At 30.5% G+C, this 18,385-nt stretch overlaps 2 protein-coding genes and 1 pseudogene across 2 annotated transcripts; 2 read left to right on the top strand and 1 right to left on the bottom strand.

Moving 5' to 3' along the window:
* Positions 1-2,237: 2,237 nt before the first annotated feature.
* Positions 2,238-4,657, top strand: LOC120153411 (pentatricopeptide repeat-containing protein At1g01970-like). Its single transcript, XM_039165363.1, is given in 4 exon segments — positions 2,238-2,407; positions 2,409-2,771; positions 3,574-4,485; positions 4,580-4,657. Coding segments are annotated over 3 exon segments (1,230 nt in total). The 5' UTR covers positions 2,238-2,305; the 3' UTR covers positions 4,339-4,485; positions 4,580-4,657.
* A 4,731-nt stretch (positions 4,658-9,388) lies between these two features.
* LOC120153520 lies at positions 9,389-12,523 on the bottom strand (annotated as a pseudogene).
* Positions 12,524-15,461: 2,938 nt separating this feature from the next.
* Positions 15,462-18,140, top strand: LOC120153504 (AT-hook motif nuclear-localized protein 1-like). The gene is made up of 6 exons (XM_039165442.1): positions 15,462-15,620; positions 16,053-16,463; positions 16,754-16,821; positions 17,004-17,135; positions 17,517-17,678; positions 17,806-18,140. The coding sequence occupies exons 2-6, from the start codon at positions 16,121-16,123 to the stop codon at positions 18,091-18,093; spliced, it is 993 nt and encodes a 330-aa protein (XP_039021373.1). The 5' UTR covers positions 15,462-15,620; positions 16,053-16,120; the 3' UTR covers positions 18,094-18,140.
* Positions 18,141-18,385: the final 245 nt, after the last annotated feature.

The following is an 18,385-nucleotide window of genomic DNA, read 5'->3' as shown; positions in this document are numbered from 1 at the left end:
GCTTAAACTGGATTTCTAAAAAAAATTGTGAAGGTTAAATTAAATTCTTTAAAAAAATTAAGGGACTAAACTATAATTTTTCAATTTTGAAGGGGCCATGAACCCCAACATGCCCCTCTTATATTTTGCCTCTGATGGTCTCTGACCACGTGTATTTCTTATTTTCTTTATATGACATCTCTGATTCTCTTTTGTTTTTAATTTTTTTTTAATAATTTTGCTTTTAACACACATTTTCATATGCTTTTTATATGTTATCATTTTTTTTATTGTTATTTTCATTTATTTTTTTAAGGTTAGATTTAACATTGCATCGATTAATTAAGATGGTGCTTATTTACCATCATGTTGATATTTCTTACTTTTGACTCTCGAATTAGATTTTGATATGTTGTTTGTGTTTGCGTATAGTTTTCTCTCATCATTCAACTCTAATTCGCGGTTTTTCGGTAGTCTTTTAATAGTTAGATTTCATTTTTATTGTTCGTTTGTCAATATAGTTAAATTTGTTTGTATCTATCTTTTGTTCGAGTTTTTGGTTGTATTTTTACTTTTTCCTTATATGGTATTTGTATGATATCAAGTGACTAACTTCTTGTATCAACAGGGAAATATTCTAATTATGTATTTAGTTTATTATTATGATTATATAGCTTCATTGTAATTCTGGATATTTCTCTTTTTAATAAAACTGGTGACTTCATATCAAAATTATTATTATGACTTTAGTATTCATTAGAATTTTATAGCTCTATACGGTATATACTCATTATGCCTATAAATATAATATTTGGAGAAAACTTTGTATACAATTCATATTAAGATAATAAAACATATTTCTCTTTATTCTCATATCTATTATTCTCCTTATTTTTTTCATTTTATTTTTTATTTCATAACAACTATCAAATTATTTAATAGTAGATGAATCAATTTAAACTAATTTATGTGATAAAAAGATTAATGTAAGTTAAATTTTATAATAGAGATATTAAATTAATCATTATTAATAATAAATAAATTAATATCACCTTTATAATAGAAATACCTGGCACGTGTAAGAAATTAAACTTGTTTTTTGAATACGTGACTTATTCATAACAATTTATTTAAGTAAATATGATGCTATAATTTATTTAACTAGCGAATTTTAAATAGAGATAACTAAACAGTAGTACTGTTACATATTATTTGTAACAATTTTTTTTAACTCGAGTCGAGTTTTAATTTTAAATTTTAAATTCGAGTTTAATTTAATAATTTTAAACTCGCAAACTTCTAAATCGAGTCAATCAAGTTATAATCCTAAACCTAATAAATTATCATCTATATTTTTCAATAACGACCAAGAAATGTGGTCTGGATTAATAAGATTTGATTTTAAGAAATCGAGTGTTCATATTGTTTTGTGTCATTATTATTTGCAAATTATTTGTTTATATTTATTTTAGTTTAAGTTTTATATGTGTTATATTTAAAATTATTTTAATCTAGATGTAAATATATTATGATTCTGTTGGTTTGTATATTATAATAATTAGTTTCCAATATAATTATATGAATATTCTTTTATTAATCCATGGTATTACAAAATAATATTTGATCTAAAGATTTTATAATGAAAGTTTAAACATTTTTATAGTATCTGATGCTCAAATTTAGAACTTCTAAGGATAACAATAATACATTCAACCGCTTAAGTAACTTAGTTCGTGCGTTATATGAATAATTAAAATTTAATTTATAGGCTGGGACATATCTATCTAGAGGTTGGGAGAGACCATTGTTTCTACTAAATTTTTTTAATATAATAAAATTTTAAGTCTTTTTTAATTTAAAGGTTAATCAAATGATACTTTTGTTTCTCTCAATTTTTTTATTTAAATATTAATGGATTTTTTATATAAAACAATTTAAGTCTTTCTTCATAATCATTATAATTAAAATATAAATTCTAATTATAATCCTTTTAGTAATTTTATCTTTAAATTGTATTATTATTATTTATATAATTAATTATATTCAATAAATTAATTTAAATTATAAATTATAAAAAATCATTAAAAATCATAATATCAAAATTTAAAATTTTGATTACAATATACCTCATCTCATTTGATAAGTAGAAACTTTTACTTATTTTCATGGAGCCTTTGGGCTTTAGCCCATCTCTCTAATCTTTATTTTCCAAAAGAAACCCAGGACCGAAAGAATATTCTCAAATCCATTCTCGCCGCTTCACTTCATCTCAATTCCAGACACGGATGTGGTATTTTCTTCATATTTCTCTCTATTTTTGGTTGTAATGATGGTCGCATCTGCTTGTAATATGCCTTTTTGTTCTTACTCAACGTACCCATTCATCAACAAGCAAATTCACCCAAAATCCTGGGGAAGTGGAAACCCATTTATTATCCCCAAAACAACCAGCAAAACCCAGTTCTTGTAAACTCAGTAAACAACCACAAACTGCCTTCATAAATGCAGAGGAAAGAGGGTTAAAAGAAACAAATGAAGAAAAAAGAAGGTTTAAGTGGGTTGAGATTGGTCCAGACATCACAGAAGAGCAGAAACATGTGATCGATAAGCTTCCGGTTAAAATGACAAAGCGAAATAAAGCTCTGATGAAACAGGTTATTTGTTTCTGTCCCCAAAAAGGGAGTTTGAAAGATTTATTGGGTGCTTGGGTCAAAGTTATGAAGCCCAGGAGAGCTGACTGGCTCGCCGTTCTTAAAGAATTGAAGATAATGGAACATCCTCTTTTTTTCGAGGTATGGTTTACATTTCTCATTATTTCAATTCATTTCTACATGTATTTTATTAATGGGTTAATGCATTTTATTTTACTCTGATTGAGAATAAATTGGTTGAGGTTCTTTTGATGAATTGTATAATGTTTGGAAACTATAATTTTTCGACAATTTCCAAGTTCCAACTCCATACATGATATTATTCTGAAATGGCTGTACTTGTGCATTTGGTCTTACTAGTTCATTGGTAGGGAATATGGAGAAGGGGGCATTAGGGGTTTATTCTATGGTGCTAGGACTCTTCATTTTTTTAATGAAATACCTGTGCCCGACACTTGATATGTGATATGACCTCGGAGTATCCTTCGAATATATGGAACAACTTAGAAAAATCTAACCATATCTGCATCCGACACTTACACCCGATCTCGAGTAACATAGGGTGTATTTACAAATGTAATGTTTCAATGCATGTATGATTTGTTTACTGGAATGATATCTTGCTTATACAGCACTGGTCAATATCGACGAGGAGTAGTTATTGTTTTTTACTTGTTGATTAACCTAACATATTGGTTGTGTGTGTGTCGGATATCTGGCACGGGTAAATTCAACCTTTTTTAAAGTTTTTCCATTTATTTGAATGATAGATGAATAGTTGGAGCAAAATATGTATAGCTTCTGCGGGTAGCTTGGAGATTATAAATCACAATTAAGACTAGTTTATTACTTGTGGTTCTGAATTCAAAACTCCTTTGGCTGCACCATGGCAATGAGGGAAAGAAAATGGTGTTTGCTTCATGTCTTATTGTTCTTTATCTAGGTGGCAGAAATTGCGCTGCTTGAAGAAACTTTTGAAGCCAATATTCGTGATTACACTAAGATAATCCATGGTTATGGGAAGCAAAACCGGCTCCAAGAAGCTGAAAATATTCTCGTTTCCATGAAGAGAAGAGGTTTCATTTGTGATCAAGTAACTCTAACCACCATGGTTCACATGTACAGCAAGGCTGGAAATCTTAAGTTAGCTGAAGATACCTTCGAAGAGATTAAGCTGCTTGGCCAACAACTCGATAAAAGATCATACGGCGCTATGATTATGGCTTACATCCGAGCAGGAATGCCTGAACGAGGGGAGGGCTTGCTTAGAGAAATGGATAACGAAGAAATCTATGCTGGAAGTGAGGTTTACAAGGCCCTGTTGAGAGCCTACTCCATGAATGGTAATACCAAAGGTGCACAAAGAGTGTTTGGTGCTCTTCAGATTGCCGGTATCTCTCCCGATGCTAAACTCTGCGGGCTCCTGATAAACGCATATCAAGTGGCGGGTCAAAGTGAAGAGGCACATATTGCCTTCGAAAACATGAGGAGAGCTGGTCTCGAGCCTAGCGACAAATGTGTAGCGCTGGTGTTGGCTGCTTATGAAAAGCAGAACAAGCTTAATAAGGCCCTGGATTTTCTCATGGATTTGGAGAGAGATGGAGTTGTGGTTGGAAAAGAAGCTTCAGCTATACTGGCTCAATGGCTTAAAAAGCTCGGGGTAGTTGAGCAGGTTGAACAAGTCCTGAGAGAATTTGCTGCTACATAAAACACATGCCAAAGTTCCCACAAGATGCATTGGTGTTAAAATATTCATCTTTAGTGTCTTTATCACCATCATCTTGTGTTCCAGCAACCTGTTGTACTCTTGGCTCTCGGCATCTTTACACTGTGGTTGTTCGTTGCCTTATTTTAGGTAAGAGATTTGTCCTTCTATATAACTATACATGTTTTGGGTATAGTTTTGTTTTTGCTAATTTTAGCACTTTTTACTGGATAATTTTGACCAGGAGTATGAACATTTTCCCTTTTGATAGAAAGACCGGTAGTATCTGTCAATGGATTTTGACATTTGGATCTGTGTTACATTTTCCCTTTTTCAAGGTAATACTTTGTACTGTTGTTCATGGTTATCGTCAATTGTACTTGTATCTGCAGAGGAGATCTCCAGATTAATATTTTCATTATGTCATAGAGTGTATCAACAACTCCACCAATAATATAAGAGCTACTTGTACAATATATATTCGAATTAAATAAATTGTATGATGCAATTGTACGATACACGTGTTATTTCTTTTATTTATTTTACAAATATGTGATAACTTGTGCCCAACAAATTAAATTGATTACAATTTATCTGATAACCCAATTAATATGTGTTATTAACCATCAATGATTAAGTGTTAATAGTAAGTATCATTGTCATTAAAGTGTAATACTTTAATTCAATCATTCTTGAATTCGGATAATTCTAGTGTTATACGGAATCAACAAAGTGACTAATCATTTTCCTTTAAAACATTTTTCTTAAAATCCCACAAAACATAACGACATAACCTTTAATCCAAAATAAATAGTATAGTTTAAGTTTACAAAGTATGAATCTCCAAATAGTACAAATCAAATGTTCAAAATAAATTTAAAACAAAATAGTATTGCGACTGAATACAAGTAAGGTCTATGATATATATGTCCACTAAAATAGCTCGAGACATATTTTGATCAATAACATCTACAAATCTGACAGACGATTGTGCTCCTCGATCCTCACTTAAATCCACGAAAGAGAACACACTCCAAACGATGAGCTCACCTACTCAATATCATACAAATAATTCTATCGTATTACATGCATTCATAAAACAAGTATGTCAACAAGTATTGACAAAGAAATAAATATGGTTGATGTCTATTCTATAGTAAAAGAACCGATTTGTATCAATTTCTATAATAAAAAAGTAAGTAATTTGTTGGATTCAAATGAACCCATTTGAATCAATCTCTGTAATAAAATAATTTTAGATCCTACCGAGAGACAAAGGCTGTCAAAGTCCAAAGTTCTAACCACTACACCATAGAATCAATTTGTAACTAATAGGTAGCACCATATACTTCATTATGAACTTGAAGTTCATTAAACAAAATACCTTAATTTCCTTAAGAATGTGCAAATCACCTTGGCTAATGTTAGATTTAAGTTGCCTTCCAAAAGTTATCCGATGTTATGATTTGGATGTAATAGCATGTAATTATATAGATGCAACGTGCGTGACCAATTACTGTAAATTATGATTTTTATTGAATTACTGTAATAGCAGTGTCAATAGCTTGAGGAGCATAGTTAAGCATACGTACACTCTTTAATTTTTGGGTGAAGGATTTGAATTGACGTTACACAATTTATTAAACTCTTCATATTTTTATGAAAATCATCCTTATCTTTCTCATATTTTGTCACGTTTTTTTTCCACAAATGTACACATTTGCTTTTTATTATTGTCATGCATATAATTTACAATGATGTATCATTGGTTAATACTGCTTGTCACTACTCTCTTTAATGCATGAAAATGAAATTGAAATTATAAATATTGTTCACACACACACACACATATATACATTATTGTGCGTGTTGGTTAGTTTTAAATTTGGTAAATCTTAATGACAATTTTGTAATCGTGGGAGAAATATAATGACCATTTTGTAACTTCTAAAGTTTCAAGGACCAAAAAATTATTTCAATATAGTTTAGTGATTATTTGTGTACTTTTACCCTATAGTTATTTTTTCAATAATTTGAGATGATTACAAGGTAATATTTGTTCAGAATTTTCCTAACTTATTGACAACGCACACACATCTTGTAGACGTCACAGCTCGAATCCAAAACTCTTAGGGAATCGAAATTCCCTTTTACCACTGAGGTCTCTTGATGGATTCCTCTATAGTTATTTAATAGTTTATAATAGGAGTGTTCATTCGGTTAAAACGATGGTCGATCGAACCGAATTACCATTAACCGATTTTTTTTCTTTAACCTTTAACCGAACCGAACAAATTTCGGTTAATTTTCGAATTAACATAAATTTTTAAAATTTTTCTAAATTATATAAAAATGGAATATTTTTTAATTCAAAAAAACAATTTACAATTAATTTAAATAATATATAATTATCAAGTAAAAAATTTATATGGATTTTATAATTAATTAATATTGATTTAGGTTTAAAGGTTATTGGATTCTAAATTATTAATTGAGTTTTAAATAGTTTGAGCTGGGCCCATATATTATATATACTATATTTAATATTTAAAGGTTAATTCGGTTAATTAACCGATTTCGAACTAAATTAACCGTTAATAGAATTCTAAAAAAACCTTAACCGTTCTCCGACCGAACTAATTCGGTGGCCGACCGAATTAACCGAATTAATTCGGTTTGTCGGTTAATTCGGTTAAAACCGAATTTTGAACACCCCTAGTTTATAATGTTATAGTCAAGTCTAATAATATTTGTCCCTATGCATGAAACCAAACGATCTCAATAATTAAAGGGATGGTTGGTATTCTTAAAAATATCGGATTTGAGCACCAACAACTACATAATATTTGAGTGTTAATTGTCAAATTGATGAGAGTCTTTAGAACATATATTACTATTTGTAATCACCCTAGATTAACCCTAGATTAATAAAAAAAATACTTTGTAACTATTATCATTAATAAATGATATAGAAATAATTATTATAAATGTTATGAATAGATAATATTTAAGTTTAGTTCAGTTAACGTCGTTGTTGCTAAATCATACATGAGGACATGATCTTCAAAATGTTTGATCCATTCCGTATTAATTTGTTTAACAATAGCCAATGAGTGCTGACACAAGTGGTTGAGATTTCAGAATTTGAACTTGTAAGGTCAAGTTTGAATCCTACCATTATCACTTTTACTGGGCAATTTGTAAATTCGTAAATCTCAATTGGCCTTAGATATGCCCCTGATCGAGGAAGTCACCCTTTGACCTAAACTTTTCATTTTGGATTATTTAAAAAATGTTTAAAAGTAAACTTGGATAATTTTCGAAGAGCATCCTTTTTAGTTTTAAAATTGGCAAGTTGATTAAAGGAATAAAAGAATATATTAATTATTTTTTAAAAAGTAATTAAATATAATTTTTAACTGGCAAGAATTTTTTTGAAATATTAAAAGGAAAACCAAATGAACCTTATGACCATGTGGTTAAATGCCCAAGCTGAATGAATTCGAAAACTATTTATTATATTAACACCATGTTTTAGGTCCTACCCGGAGTCGAACCCATGTTGTTGGTTGCAAAGTCCAAAATGCTAACCACTACACCATAGAACCAATTTATCATTAATATGTAACATCATATTCTTCATTATTGACTTGCTGTTCGTTAAATATAAAAACTTTAATTTCCCTAAAAAGTGCAAATCACCTTCACTGATGTTATCTCATATTTAGAATTTTGTTGATAGAAGGCGTCTGAGATTCTCTTTCACACATCGAGAAATGAATAAACCGGCAAATAACATGGCATGCAAGGAATTTTGTTGCAAGCTAAACACAGTTCTCACATGTAATCTTCATTTTCATTCAAATATATATATGATGTGATCCTGTCTAGCTCCAATTTTCTCCATGATTTGATCACACCATGGAGGTTATTCAAATCTGGTTCTAAGGGAGTTATTCTATACTTTATCTTATATTTATTTATTTATGCACTATATATTATTATAAGCATACATTTGCAGATTAGACTATACCTGAATTATCATAACATGTGCATTCATTCATTATATGGTTTGCATCATTGATTGATATTCAAGTATATAATCTATAGTTATAATAATAATATCTATTCATTATCATATGATGCATGAGTTAGTTGCCAACTTCTCCATTATTAAAGAAGTCTGGTTAGCCTTACATCAATATATCTTGTTTAATTAATTAGAATTGAAGCCAATCAATTATACTCTTTGATTCTTAGGTGAAGGATGTGAATCGGTATTACACAGTTGATTAAACTCTTCATATTTTTATAGAAATCATCGTTAACACATCATCATCATATTTTGTCACATTTTCTCACAAATATGCACATCTGCGTATTATTATTCTCATGCATATATATTTTACACTGATATATCCTTGATTAATATTACTTGTCACTATTATCGTGAATGCATGAAAAATAAATTACAACTATAAATATTTTTCATATATATATATATATATATATATATATATATATATATATATATATATATACGAATTTGTAATATTTTTTGTTGCAACAAAAAATTATATTATATGGTTTAAAGTTTACAATTAAAAATCCTAAAAAAAAGTAACATTTTCGGTTGCGATGGAAAAATATTTCATTGTCCAAATTAAAAAATTTATGCTCAAAATAAAATTTTTAGTTACAATTAATTTATGTTATTTTTTAACTTTATATTAACAAATTATATTTTAGAATTTGATGGTTTCTTCCATTTTAAAGCTCCAAAATCCAAATAAAAATCTCTCTGACTTGCGTCAAGTAGTAATGAATTCCAAGTCTTACCTTATCGGCTTATTACTTGCCAACTTTTATATGATTCAGGACCGTCTTGTAAATTTTGGTGGCCCTATGCCATAACTTTAAAATAGGCCTTTTAAAACTAAAATATTAGATATGTAAAGAAGTTCACTAATATTTCAAAATTTATTATAACTATAAGAAACGTTAAATAGTGGTAAAAAATATCTTCATATAATAAAGTGAAATACAAAGTAAGTTATTCTCTAAATAAATTCGTTCTCCTAGCATTTTTGGAAGCAAAGTTATTGACTAGCTCTTTATAATCAAGACTCTCCAATAGATCGTTTTCAATAGCTATCAATGCCAATCCATTAAGTCTCTCTTGTGACATTGTGGACCGCAAGTAAGACTTCAATAACTTCAGTTTTGAAAAACTTCTTTCTGCAGATGCCACCGTTACTGGAATAGTCAATAGTACTCTAAATGCAATTAGTGCATTAGGAAAACAATCGACCTTTTTCATAAATTTTAAAACATCAGCAGGTCTCATATTTTCAGCTGGCAAGAAATTGTTAAGTAATCTTAGCTCCACATAGAGTTCATTTGCATCAATATCTGATCGTCCGTTTTTCTTGAGTGCATCTTCAAGATGACTACAGCATGACTTAAGGTGGTTGTCATCAAAGAACTTCAACTTGTCACAAGAGAACAAGAAACCAAAATTTTTCTCGTACTCTTTGTATTGTTCAAACCTTGTTGTAAGAGAAGCAATTGCCTGATCAACAATATACAAAAAGTAGTTGACTTTAAATGACTCCTCTGCAGAAAAAGAAGCATCTTGATTAATTGAACTCTCGTCAAATTGTCTTTTCCTACGAATTACACGTCTTTGAGGGAAGACAGGATCAACATCCATTTCAGTTGCAATTTGCTTAGCAATATCGACAGCTTTCGAGAACTCCGTGTTTCTAAACTCCTCAAAGAATAAGATCAAACCTTTCACTTCTTTAATAGCAACATCAATAAGCATATCTTTGGATTGTAAGATTTTGCTCACTAAATTTACGGTGTATAATATATCGAACCAAATAACAATCGAAACTAAAAACTCAAAATCGCCAAGCTTATTTGTTGCTAAAGATTTAGCTTCACTTTTTATTTTGGAATCATTATCGTTCTCTGCAACTTGAAGTAAAGCTTCTCTTACTTCCACGATCTGAAATCTAATAGCTTTGACACTATCAACACGACTTTCCCAGCGTGTGGTTAACAATGACTTAAGTGTCAGTCCTTGAACATTATCCTTCAAAATTTGCCACCTTTTAGAAGAATTGGAAAATATGGTGTATATGCACTGTATTACTCCAAAAAAATCTCTAGCTTTTCCACAAGTATTAGCCATGTCACATAATGCTAGATTAAGACTATGACAACCACAAGAAGTATAAAATGCTCTAGGATTTATATTTAGAAATTTCTTTTGTACTCCCTGATGTTTACCTTTCATATTTGATCTATTGTCATAGCCTTGACCACACATATCATCAATATCAAGACCAAGTGACTTCAATTCATCTTGTGTTGTATCAAAAAGTCCCTGACCAGTGGTATCATTAACATTTAAAAATCCTAAAAAATATTCCTCAACACTGACACTTGTGGATGAGAAATTTACATACCTCAATATCAAAGTCATTTGTTCCTGATGACTGGAATCTGGGGTACAATCAAGTATCACTGAGTAATACTTTGCTTGCTTAACTTTTTTTATGATATCTGATTTGATTGCATGTGCAAGTAAAGTTATTAACTCATTTTGGATTGTATGACCGAGATAGTGAACATGGATGTTATCACTTGTGATACGTCTCACGTGCTCTTTAATAACTGGGTCAAACTCTTCCAACATTTCAATTAAACCCAAAAAGTTCCCGTTGCTCTTTTGATACAACTTCTCGTTCGATCCACGGAAAGCTAAATTATGTTTAGCAAGGAACTTTACAATTGAAATAATTCTCTGAAGAACTTTCTTCCAATGATCTCCCTCTTTTTCAAATTGTTATTGTGCCACTTTGTCAATTGTTTCATTCTTTTTTATTCTCTGACGCATATCAAGCCAAGTAGCCATGTTTGTGACATGTTCTAGGCCAACTTCATGCTCTTTAAGTCTGGTGCTAAGATGTTGCCAATCTGCAAAACCGTCATTAGCTAACTGACCTTTTGCAAGCCCTTTCCTAAATATTTTACAACAGAAACAAAAAACTCTGTCAAGCTCTTTGGAATATACTAGCCATTCTCTATCCACCTTCTCATTGTTTGGGAGGATTCTAGTATATAAAGCGGCATAAAATCATCTTGAAAATTTATCTTTAGGACCCTTCTCAAATGACATATCTCTTTTAGGACCCTCTGATACTAGAACCTTAATCATGTCAGAACTAAGATCATCCCAACGTCTCGGATCAAATATATCAACATGATTAACATCAACATGGTCATTATTAACATCATCCGCACCTTCACCATCAATATCACCATCATCGACATTAGCATTATTAGCATCATCAACATCTTCGCCATGTACATCAACATCATTAACATGATCATTAACAACATTTTGATCTCGAGAAAAAACTTGTGGTTCTCTTTGATTAAACTTATTTAGAGCTCCACTCTGAGACTTAATGAGTTCTTCGAGTCTTTTTCTCTTTTGACGTTTTTCATGTCCTGATTCATTTTTTCTTAACCTAGGAGGCATAATCTCTGAACATGTTCAATAAATAGCCAATACAAATACAATTAGAAACTTCAAACATAAGATATGTGTGTAACTCAAATACTTTACTATTACTATTTTGTTTGATTTATAATAAAATTATGAATCATTATAGTTTGTTTGATAGAGTTTAACTAATTAAATATGGCTTTTACACTACTATTAGTTAACTATTAGTCTAATATTATATATAGAATTAAAAATCATAAATAACACCTAAAATAATTTAAAATATAAAAAATAAAGCTACAGAAAAGTGAGCATAATCAAACACTAATAATCTTGAAACATCACACATACATAAATAATTAATTATTTTATATTTTTATTAATAAACTAAAATTAAAAACTAATAATCTTAAAGAAATTAAGTAATAATAAAAAATATTTACTAACCTTGAAAAAGATAAAAGTGCAATCGCAGAGGAGATGAGGGGAGAGGCAAACACTGAAATCTGAAACATCACATATACATAAATAATTAATTATTTTATATTTTTATTAATAAACTAAAAATAAAACACTAATAATCTTGACAAAATAAAATAATAATAAAAGCATTTACTAACCTTGGAAAATAGTTGCAGAGGAGAGGAGGAGAGGAGGAGAGCGCATAGATTTTTGTATTTTTTTACTTTGCAGTGTGTTTCTGTTTCTACAGAGGAGAGGAGGCAAATACTCAAATATCTAGGTTTTACTTTTTATAATTTGTCAAATATTATTTAATGTAGGCCTTGACTTAATTTTTTTTGGAGGCCTTATAAATATTGGGCCCTGTGCGGTTGGGCAGCCCGCATAGATCCAAAACCGGCCCTGATATGATTGACTTTTGTATATGGAACTAATTTTTATGTGATTGTGAATTGTAACTAAGAATCTCCATCTATTTACTTTGTCAAATCCATTCAACTGATTGTTGAATTTGATGCACACTTGGTTAATAAACAAAGGTTGATGGAGATGCGCAAATCATATTTATTTCATTTGTCGTTTCATTACTCTTGAAGACCATCATTTTCTTGGTAGAGACATTGAGTGCTCGGACCAAATCTAAAATTTTGCGACACTGGTCTGAGAATAGTTGAGGACACCTTTTCTAAACTATTATTGTCCATCTTCACGAGGGTGAATTTTGATCACAATATAAATATTATTTCAAAGTTATATAAAATAAATGTCATGTTTTAAATAAAAGTAATATGATGTATTAAATTATTTAAATGCAATATAAATGATTAGACTAAGTGTGTTTGATGTAACATTGAAAATTCTAATTATATTACACAAATAAATTAGATACCAACATATGTTGATTCAACTGGTAAACAATTTGATATCACATAAATAAGATCTTGAGTTCGAGTTCTTGTATATGCAGAAAAATTCTATTGGGAGACTCACCCACCAAAGTCAGGTGTGCGACGAGGGTCGATCCAGATTAATCAAGTCAAAACCTTAAAACCGGGAGGTCAACAAAATATATATAAATATATAGGAAGTCCAAAAAAAAAGTTACATACACAACTAATTTTAATTCGACAAGATAAAAATAAAGTCCAAAAAAATTTATATATCTAGATTTCATGTTAGATCATGTTCAAATTTAAATACTTTAATTTGATCAAAGATAATTAAAAAATATATTATTTATATTATATTTATATATGATTAGATATTTTAAATAAATAAATAATATATTTTATATATTTGTTTTGATAAAAATATTTAAATAGGTGTTTATATATTTAAATAAAAAGTATGATATGCTTTAAATATTTATTTTTAAATATTTATTTTAATAACAATATTTTAAATATTTAGATAAAAATAAATATTTTAAATATTTGTGACTAAAAACATATTGAAAACATAAATATAGGATATATACTTTAAATATTATATTTTAGAAATAAATGTTAGAATTTAAACACGTACAAAATGTGTGATAATATGAATATCTTTAACTATTTCAACAATTAATGAATATATATAAATATATATTTTTAATTAAACATATAACATACAAATTTAATACTTTTAAAATTTGTACTAATTTATATATATATATAAATATATATATATTTTAGTTTATCAAAACACATGCATGTGCGCTAATGACAACGTGGTCAGGATTTTATTTGACCATGTCGCGCATGAAAGATCTTCACACTGCTTAAAATCACACCCAATCACATAATTGCACATCTGACACTAACAGACGGTCTCGTGTCAGAGTATCCAATCATATTCTACCGTCACATAAACTCATATCACCCACAAGTGACGAACTCAGAAAAACGCCAACCAATCAGAAAGAAGCTCCGGTTTATTGTATAGTATTTCATGATCATAGACCGGTCCGGTTTGTTGTATTTTAAATTTCTGGACCGGACAAAAAGTGACAGCCGTGAGTGAATAAGACAAGAAGACAAGAGCTTAATCTGAGTCTAAACAAGATATATCACGAACTATTAGAATTTGATTATATTAAAGTTCGATAAAATTTTAAATTAAATAATTGATTTTAGTTCTTAATAAGCTGAAGCTAATTACTTAATATTCGATTCAAAAAAACTCGTAAATAATTTTAAAATATATTATATTTTTATTTTTGTAAATTAGATTATTAATAATAATAACATTTATATATATTTTTATGACAATATATGTTTGAACAAAACTTGAGTGAACTTCAATCGAATTAAGTCTGAGAAATTTTTGAGTTCAAGATTTTTTGAGCTCGAGTTGAGCTTTAATTTTTGATTGAGTCAAACTTAAAAATTTTAAGCTCACAACCTTTTGAGTCGAACTTCATTTTCTAATTTTAAATTAAAATCAAATTTAATAATTTTAAATTTATGAGTTTTTGTATCAAATTAAACTCAAATTTAAACTATTTATATTTGAATTAAGTTTTGAAATGACCATCCAGCTCAGTTGATAGAGCACGAGGTTCTTAATTTTGAGGTCGTGGGATCGAGTTCCACGGAGGGCATTTCATAATTCGGAGATCTCTTACGGAAGCTGCTCTCAACCTGGTGTTGGAGGTAACCTACTATCTTACATCCCCTTATCTCATATATACATATATATATATATATATGTATATATATGTATATATATATATATATATGGGAAAAAGGTACAGCTAAAAAAATATTTGAATTAAGTTCAACAATATTAGAACTATATACAACTCATTTACAATCTAATATGAGATGTTGAAATTCTTAATTTGACAAAACAACACAAAAAGCAGGTCAGCGGTCGGCCCTTCAACGCTAACTTTGCAGCTTTAAAACACAAAGATAATATATTTTATTGAATAAAAATAACTATTTCCCACATCTTTTGACCAAATTACTGTTTTACTCCATTTTAATTAATTTTTCATATTCAATTTCCCCCAACCGAACCGACGTGAAATTCCTTATTAACCAAAATTTTATTTATTGTGGGTTATCAATTTTACCTACTAATTAATAATCATTTAAAACAAATTTTTTTATTCATTCATATTTTGTACTATTTCCCCCTCCCCCACACATTTTCCCCTTTGTTCAGACCAGGATTTCAGAAAACAGTTTCTCAGCAAATTCACATTTCTTCTCTGTTTGGTTGGCTAGAAAATGGTTTTGAAAGTACTTTGCTTCAGTGCAGGAAAAATGTGGTGTCAGTGAAGAGTTTTCTGGGCTGTATTTATAAGTTACAGGTTAATGATCTCTACGTGTAAACATCTGTTAACTTCAAAGTTTTCTTAATATACTTTTTTTTTGTGAAAAGGAAAATTCTTGCTTTAATGATTTTCTTTTCTTTTCTTTCTTCGAGATGAAACTGAATGCTTGAAAAGATAGGGAAAATATTTCTTAGGTTATTATGTCTGTAATTTGTTTCGGTGTATATTTTCAAAATTGAGTCTTTTTTTTAATATGGCTTAAGGAACTGATCTGTGAACTAAACAAAAAGTTGAGCTTTAAGTATTAGCAGTTTCACTTGTATCTTTGCATGCTCTTTATTTTATTTTTCTTTCAGATGATCTTTGTATTTAGAGGTTTTTAGCTCCCCAAATGCCTTAGACTTAATTTTCCCCCTTTTTTAAATATATATATATATATATATTGATTGATGAATTTATGTTTTGTAGGTGGTTTGGCCTTGAATCTGCAAGTATTGATATAGTTATAGTGCATAGTTTTGGTTTGCAATATATGCATGGAAACAAATTCAGGTGTTACAGTGATAGGAGCAGAAGCTCCATCAGCTTGTCATATGGCACCAAGGACTGAAAATGCCGACCAGATCGTTGGTGGAATAACGGTTGTCAATGTTCCGCCAGTTAGCTATATATTAACTGGTAGTACAGAGAAGAAGAAAAGAGGTAGGCCTAGGAAATATGGACCGGATGGGACAATGACAAGGGCATTGTCACCTATGCCTATTTCGTCCTCCGTCTTGCCTGTTTCGAGTGAGTTCTCGAGTGGTGGAAAGCAGGGGAGAGGCCGAGGCAGTGGTTATCAGATTAAACATCATAAGGGAATGGACATGGAGAACTTAGGTAATGAAGGTCACCCTTTCGAAGGAAGTTTGTTTCTTTTAGTTCAGGTTTTTGTAAGCTGTTTTCGGTTTCAAGTTTTGCCATGTTATAGATTTACTAATGCTTCTGATTTCTGTTTCTTCATAGTATGCCTCAAACTAAGTTCAATTTGTGATTTCGTGGGGCTTTATAGAAAATGCCGTTGTTCGGATTTGGAAGAACAATGCTGGTTCCGGGAATGATTGGTGTATATCGCAAATATTTTTTGTACTTTTAACAGCAAAATTCCATGATTATATATTGTTTTGTAGGTGACTTGGCTGGGACTCGTGTCGGAACAAATTTTACGCCGCATATCATCACTGTCAATCCCGGTGAGGTATGTTCCTATACGGGAAAGAGATGGTTTTTGTTAATTATATAAGCAAACAATCTTATGATTCATTCCTATCATCGTTATTTGCTTCTTGAACTATGAGATTGTTGTCAAGGAAGGTTTCTTTTTCACTTATCAATGAATCTAAATTATTTTCATCATCTTGATTTTCTTTGGTGTTTAAGGATGTAACAATGAAGGTGATGTCGTTTTCTCAACAAGGACCAAGAGCCATTTGCATCCTATCCACTCACGGAGTAATTTCTAACGTTACACTTCGTCAGCCGGATTCTTCCGGTGGTACGGTTACGTATGAGGTTAGGCAAATTAGAGATTACCATAACATTTCAAAATAGGTCCAGTTTCTGATTAAAATTTATCGAATACTGAATGCAAAGGTTGTTATTATTGCAAAACTGTAGTGTATCGATGTTGTGTTTTATTCCGGGGACACGAACATGATATGGTTTGAAGCCATATGTTAAACGTAAATTATGTACGGAATGTTAATGATATGCTCATAAATATGGCAAACTCTTGTAGAAGATAGGATCTCGGAAGAGACAATTCTTTAAACCATAGTCTTATTAACTTATCTGGTACATTAGAGGATCCAATCATGCTCGACTACGGTTCATCTACTTACAACTAAGATTCTATCCTCAAAAGAAACACTTATCTAACCTATTTTCTTGTAGGGTCGTTTTGAGATACTCTCCTTGTCCGGGTCCTTCATGCCTACGGAAATACTAGGGACAAGAAGTCGATCTGGTGGGATGAGCGTCTCATTGGCGAGCCCCGATGGACGTGTTGTAGGCGGAGGTATTGCTGGCCTTCTTGTAGCTGCTAGTCCTGTACAGGTAAGCCCACTACTCTAACGTAGAGCCAATAGTCCTAGCAATAACACCGGAATTGATCTTTGGCCGTCCTAACATTTCCTGCATCTTGGTAGTGAACGTGTTGGCTAATATTTCGTCGAATTATCAGGTTGTCGTCGGCAGTTTTCTACCGGGCTACCAGCACGACCAAAAGTCCAAGAAGCAGAGAAACGAGTCCGTACCAGATGCTGTTGCATTGAACCCGAACAAGGTCCACGAACCTGCATCAAATGCAGAAAAAGAAGAGGATGGCATCGACGTACAACATTCGCAACAAAATTCGAATACCTCGAAACAGAACTTTGCTACTGCTAGTTTCAGAACAGGAAATTGGGCCAACATACAGGAGCCAAGAAATTCAGCAACTGATATCAACATATCTTTGCCCGCAATTTAGTTTTATAACTTAGCAAATCATTCATCTCGATCCTATGTTCCCTTGGACAAAGAGAGGAGTCTGAGTTCTTGAATATTACTGTAGGATAATGTAAGTTTCTGGTATTCGCCTAGGTTTTAATGTTTCAGGCAGACATCTTTTGGTTTTTTCCTTGCAGAAGAATCTTAATTTATCCTCGACATTGAAAATCATTAAATTTTAATTTGTATGCCCAAGTTTTTAACCATCAAGTGATCTTAATGATAAAAGAGAATATTATTCTCTCTAAAGGTCCTGAGTTCAAGTAGACATT

This window comes from Hibiscus syriacus, unplaced genomic scaffold (genome assembly GCF_006381635.1).
Source record: "Hibiscus syriacus cultivar Baekdansim isolate YM2019G1 unplaced genomic scaffold, ASM638163v2 tig00111100_pilon, whole genome shotgun sequence".
Lineage (NCBI taxonomy): Eukaryota > Viridiplantae > Streptophyta > Magnoliopsida > Malvales > Malvaceae > Hibiscus > Hibiscus syriacus.
This window is presented reverse-complemented; position numbering and strand designations above follow the sequence as displayed.